At 27.6% G+C, this 6,520-nt stretch overlaps 1 protein-coding gene across 1 annotated transcript; it reads left to right on the forward strand.

Moving 5' to 3' along the window:
* The first annotated feature begins 2,256 nt into the window (after positions 1 to 2,256).
* LOC124538199 (probable glucosamine 6-phosphate N-acetyltransferase) lies at positions 2,257 to 4,309 on the forward strand. Its single transcript, XM_047115168.1, has 6 exons — positions 2,257 to 2,328; positions 2,420 to 2,636; positions 3,255 to 3,382; positions 3,463 to 3,524; positions 3,598 to 3,738; positions 3,811 to 4,309. The coding sequence occupies exons 1-6, from the start codon at positions 2,305 to 2,307 to the stop codon at positions 3,827 to 3,829; spliced, it is 591 nt and encodes a 196-aa protein (XP_046971124.1). The 5' UTR covers positions 2,257 to 2,304; the 3' UTR covers positions 3,830 to 4,309.
* Positions 4,310 to 6,520: the final 2,211 nt, after the last annotated feature.

Here is a 6,520-nt window from a genome sequence, read left to right on the forward strand (position 1 = left end):
AAAAAAACAACAGAGATAGAAAACATATTAACTAATTATAACTACTAACTAACTTATGCAATCTACAAAAGAAAACAAAATCAAAACGACGATACTTAGCGTGTCCTAAAAGTGTTGTACCATTCAGCTTCCGAGTTGGTTTGTTGGGTTTCTTCGAGTCCGAACTTCTACCCTGATTAATAATTTTAATAAATTTTGCATCGCATGTTTTTTTTTATTGCAAATCACTTGGAAAGGTGATGTCATTCTAATGATAATGAAAATTATTATTCGAATCAAATTATTATTCTCGAAGTTATCACTGTTTGTAAAAGACAATTTTAATTTGTATATACCCTTGGTAACTTACATAATACTTATCAGAAGGATGATTAATAATAATGTATTGGAGAATATAGGTTCGCACATGAGCTTCAGTTTTTATAACAAAACGCTTGTTATTTCATATTACATAACTACTCTTTTCCCAGTGCAGTTACAAATAATATAAAAGGCTATTTGACTGGTTTTTAAAATCCATTTTATAATATTTAGTAGAGGTTAAGGAACCCAGTAAAAGTTCATTTTTTTCTATTACATTTGCCGAAAAATATCATATTAAAAATTCCATATTTAAATAGCGCGCAAAAACGCTTCTTGGACAATATGGCGCTGCAATGGGTCGGTGACGTCACTTTCCTGTATTTTAATCTGTAGTACAAATAGTAGAAAAGCAAGTTTTACAAGAAAGTGACTTCATAATAAGCCCGGCCAATCAGGAGCGTTTTGTGTCACGTGACAAACATTTGAAAAAATGCGATTTTATTTATGAATTTTTGAATAAACTAAGTATTATTTTCAATTTTCGTTACTAAATAACCATTTTTAAACTCATCATATACACTGATTACAATAATTCACTATTTATTTTTCGCATTGTCAAATAGCCTATTATAGTTGAAACTTTCATTTACCGCTGTTTTTATTAGTATGATATATCTGTCTGTCTGAGATGCGTGTTCTGGGATTGAGTCCAACGGTCTAAACACCAAAAGTCCAAACGTTATTTTGAACAATTTGCATTCGCTTTATTAGCATCTAAATTCTTTCAACATTGAATATCCACATTATGTCCTAAACCTATTCTAGTAAGTATATATGTAGGTCAGTCAGTATTAAGAATGTTTATTTAAAAATACTAAAAAAATATTTGAATAAAAAGAACGACTATACTACATACTTGTTATATAACAAAAATATAAGTAAAGTCAAAGCGCATAGTATTCAATTCTAATAAAATTATACCAATTATTGCATTGATATTAATTATTTAACTAGCCGTATACACAATGGGATATCTCAACGAAACACTAGAAATCTCAATTAGTCTGAAGATTTACTTTTAAATAGAAACAGTGATTAATTTTAAAATTCTATGCAAATCCAAAGTAATTTCATTATAAACACTTTAATGGAATTTTTCAGGTTCATCATATTTAATTTAATTTTATAACAATTCAAAGGCTTATTAAGCGAAATAAAATTACAGTACTTATTTTTTTGCATCATAAATTTGCATAGTATATGCTAGATATATTATGTATGTGATAAATACTTACAAGTTTTTGTGGAATAAAATTATTAAATATTTGAAAGGGGGAAATGCTATTAATATTTGCTGCATACAATAACGAAACGCATTATTATAATTTCAAATATATAACATCTGATATTTAATATCTTTTTAATTAAAATGACCTAGTGAGTTAAATCATTATTAAAATATTTACAGCCTTTTAAAGTTGATATAAATGTACTACGCTATGTATACTAGACATTGTCATTTAAAAATTTATAATAACTATTAAATTTTCATTGAACGCGAATGAAATCATTCATGATAATGTCAAAACATCAAGATTTTGACACAAAGTGTATACATTAAAAATACAAATAAATATTTGTAAACTTAACGTAAAAGTAACATTTATTTAAGTTCATTAGAATAAAAAAATAACCTTGCGACATGTAAATTATTTCTCAGAGTATAGTTTACTATAGTTCATCAAGTAATGGACAATGGACATGGAGTGTTTTCTTATTTGTACTTTCACTTTTTTCAGTGACCAATAGCTGTACTTCAAAAGCTTAAAATCTTGAGATACAGCCAATCAATATATAAAATAGCACCGACTTGTATTAAACTAGTTCTCCATCGTCTGTTCTTACTTTGCCACGACGACTTTGGCAGAGTTAAACACTGTGTAATATTAAACAATGAACTTAAATTAATTTTAAATAGTTAGTGATTTGGATACAGTGAAAATGGGTATGGAGAAATATAGTGAGGTATTTATATATAAATATTTTCTTTATACATGGATTGTAATATATAAACAGTAAGTTAAATTAATTAAAAATATATTAAATAAAACTTCAGGATGATAATTCCGAGTATCTTTACGCACCGGAGATTCTACAAAAGTTGAATTTTAATAAAAGTCCAGCTAAGTTTAATCCGCCAATAAATGCTGCTCAACCTGGTGAAGATTGGATGGTTGTAAGACCCTTACAACGAGCAGATTATAATAAAGGGTTCTTGCAACTGCTCAGTCAGCTAACAAGCACAGGAAATATTTCAAGAAAGCAATTTGATGGTAATCTCAATTATTTTTTAATTATAATAACTGTAATTTTACTTGAACTTATATAATAGAAATATTGTAATATTTTTCATAATAATTAATGCATATAAGTCTTTCATGTGATAATTAATTACATTATATGCCTAAAATAAAGGTTATATTTAAATATGTCATATATAAAGTATGGTCCATATGCCTATTATATTACAGCCATACTAATTAACATTCCTTTACTACTCAAGTATACCTGTTCTTTATTTAACAATTCTAGGTATGCAAAGGATGTGTGGTTTATTTGGTGACCTTCTAAAACCTGTATAGGTGTAGACTGTAGTTTAGTGACATTTACAACTTGTACACTTCCTGTTAATTCAATATACACTACAGATATTTCAATTTAATATCTAATTTCTTTAACCATAAAGGAAAAAAAAAATCTTTGAAATAAGCTAAATATATTTTAGCCATCAAATAGTTTAAAAAATATTTGTTATTATGTTTATTATAAGAATGACTGCCACTTTGCATTTTTTACTAGTAGAATATGAATTTAATGAGCAAGCAACTAGTAACATATATAATTTAAGTATAATCTGTAAATATAAATATGAATCAAAATTTGTATTTCAGAGCGATTTACTCAAATGAAGAGTTCGGGTGGATACTATGTAACAGTTATTGAAGACAAGCGCATTTCGAAAATCATTGGTGCAGCCACTCTTACAATTGAACAAAAATTTATACACAATTGCTCTGTTGTATGTATTATTTAATGAGATAGTTGGAAAACTAAAATGCATTAAAATTACATATGGATAACATCATTAATTATTTTCAGAGAGGCCGCCTAGAAGATGTTGTTGTTAATGATACATACAGAGGCAAACAGCTGGGCAAATTGTTAGTTATTGGTAACTTTTAATTTTTGTTTCCTTATTTGATATAAAAAAATAATCATATATGTTTTTTACAGAATTGTAGTTACAGTGTCACTTCTAGCAGAAGAACTGGGATGCTATAAGATGTCACTAGATTGCAAGGACAAACTCATAAAATTCTATGAAAGCCTTGGCTACAAACTGGAGCCTGGAAACTCTAATGCTATGAATATGCGGTAAGTTTTTACTTTTAATATTTATATATATTTTATTTATTAAACTATTTAAATAATCCTTTTGTTTTACAGTTTTGAGGAACCATCCTGACAATTAGCCGCTGGGACATCCGACCTGCGTTCTAAACTGTAAGTAGGCATGGACAGTCGAGTGGTCATCGCAGCATTACCACTCTCCAAACATCCGTATCATCATTACATTATTATTAGAATAAAAAGTTTTATTTGTAATTGATTTTATTGGCGACATATATGTTTTGTTGTGATAACCGCTTGTTTGTTCATGCTCTTGTAGTTGCAGGGTCAATTTTTTTATCCATCAAAGGTATTTCTTACTGGAGGTCTGCATGGTACGGTAAAATCTGCATTTGATGGAGTTATTAATTGATTTTGGGTGTCTTAGCACATGATTTTGATTAGCTTATAAGATTTTTTTTTGCTCATGTAGTCATATTTTTGTATCATTCATACTTAATTAACATTTGCTTTATATTGTGACTTAATTGCTTCGTAGTTCGATTAGCAGTATACATATATTGATAAATTTCATATTAAATGTTTTTGCATTCAATTTGTGTTTCATTTAACAATCATAATTTTATTTCCCATCATTTAATTAACAATTTTATTAATGTGTTTGACTTGTAGTTGTCCCTATTAATATTTTAATACATATAATTAGAAGATAATTAAATGGATAAATAATGAAAAGTTCCCTCGCGTTAAGGATAACTTATTTTGTAGCTGCTACAGGACCACTTTTGTTTTAATTCTCGTATTTTTTATATTTGAAAACTATTATCATAATGGATACATAAGATCATTATGTTATACACTTTTTGGAAACCGAATATATTTCACTGATTTTAAAGCAGATTTGAGTACCTATATCTCTGTTTTAAAACGGCACATTTTTTGTACCCAACTTCCTCTGTTTCGGTTCATTGGATTTTGATTGAATACAATCCTTGTTTGTTTTGTATTGGATCGGTAGGTGCCGCTGCAATCGGGAAGTAAATAAAATTCTTATATCACTTAGTCAAAGACGAGGCAGGAGCTAATCTTATATAATAGATTAGCGTTTGTTCGTTATTTATCGTTGGTAAAATTTAATTGTGTATACAATGATATTCTAATAAACAGATATGTTATATCCATACTAAACAACAGGAAAAAGTGTGCCACGCCGGGGACCGTTTATTTTAATTTATTTTTACATTTCGTTAAAAGTAAAAAGGATAGATTGATAAAAACAATAAGTAAAAGGGATAACTAGATGTTATAATTACGCAAAAGGCATTACTACGTAATTATGATGTATTATAACGTATTACTAGGTAAAACAACTAGAGGCAAACGTCCCAATTAGGACGTTTTCTAGTCTTCACTTTTTGCGCGTTAATAACATATCTGTTTACTACAACATCATTGTGTGTATATTTATTATTGTTGTATATATAACTGATATATTGTTTTATTTGTTTTTATGTAAACGAACATTTACTAATAAATAAATTAATGTTGTCTCCTTTTCAGGTCTTACAAACAGTGAAGTTATATAACATAATTATCTATAATGGAGTTAGTTATCATAATTAATTACTTTACTTCATACTTTAATAATTTAGAAAGGAATAAATTATTCATAACTTATGCAGCATTTTCATTACATAATCTTTTACGATTTCAGACCTATTGCTAAAAAAACAATCTAACAAGTAAAATTTTTATTCCATGAATTTTTTTTAGGGAATGTATAATAAAAAAACAAATACTGAAAATTATATAATTTAATAATAAATTTTCATAAGCATTGGAAAATGTATAATTTAAATAATATCTTTAATTAGAATAAAGACGAAAACATAGTCGAGATTGTTATAAATCTGCAGTCGATATGCTTGAATCGTTCACACTTGACATTCGGCATGGTTTAGAGATATGGAAGTAAAGTGAAGTGAAAGGCATTGAAATCTTAATAGAGATTTCAATGACAGACCAACCAGTTGCTCGAGACTGACCAAAACTTATGAAACTACATAAAAATGTGCTTCTAAGCCATTAACAGCTGAATCTGTATTCTTGGTATTCGGAATAGACCCGCATATAAATTTGGGAAATCTAAAATAAACGTCTGATTTTTAGATTAATATTTTATAGTAAAGTTACATGTTGTTGTTTATGAAATTTCTTGCTAGCATTCATATTAGCATTTATAAAATAGTTCTATTTTTGATTTTTCAAACAATAGCATTGATTTGTATTCAATGGCCTTCGCTATTGAACGTTAGTTATTCGAGTTTTATAATAATCAGGAAAATAGGCGTGTAGCATAAATAGATATAAATATATTTGTAGAATAGATAACAAACCGACAATTATCAAGATTAAATTGATGATAAATATATTTTTATCAGAATGATAAAATATAGCTGAATAATGATAATAATAGTACCCATGTACAAAATCTAGACACGTCAGCTGTTGACATTATACTCTGATCTTTAATTTCGTGTTTGTCCGAAATTGCCAATAATCTGAACTCAAGATCTTCTTCTTCTATTTTTTTATTATATTGATTTGGTTTGCGAGGCATAGGACAACCAAAATGAAACTATCTTTATTGGTTGTTAATTCAATTTTGTACAGTTGAAAAATTTTGAAAATAACATCATATAATATACAGGATGACTGGTTAATTACTATCAATATTTAAGGAGAATACTCGGTACATGATTCTCATTCGAATTATGTAAAAAAAATAGGTACTTAATTTTTGACC

Source organism: Vanessa cardui, chromosome 20, assembly GCF_905220365.1.
Source record: "Vanessa cardui chromosome 20, ilVanCard2.1, whole genome shotgun sequence".
NCBI classification, from domain to species: domain Eukaryota; kingdom Metazoa; phylum Arthropoda; class Insecta; order Lepidoptera; family Nymphalidae; genus Vanessa; species Vanessa cardui.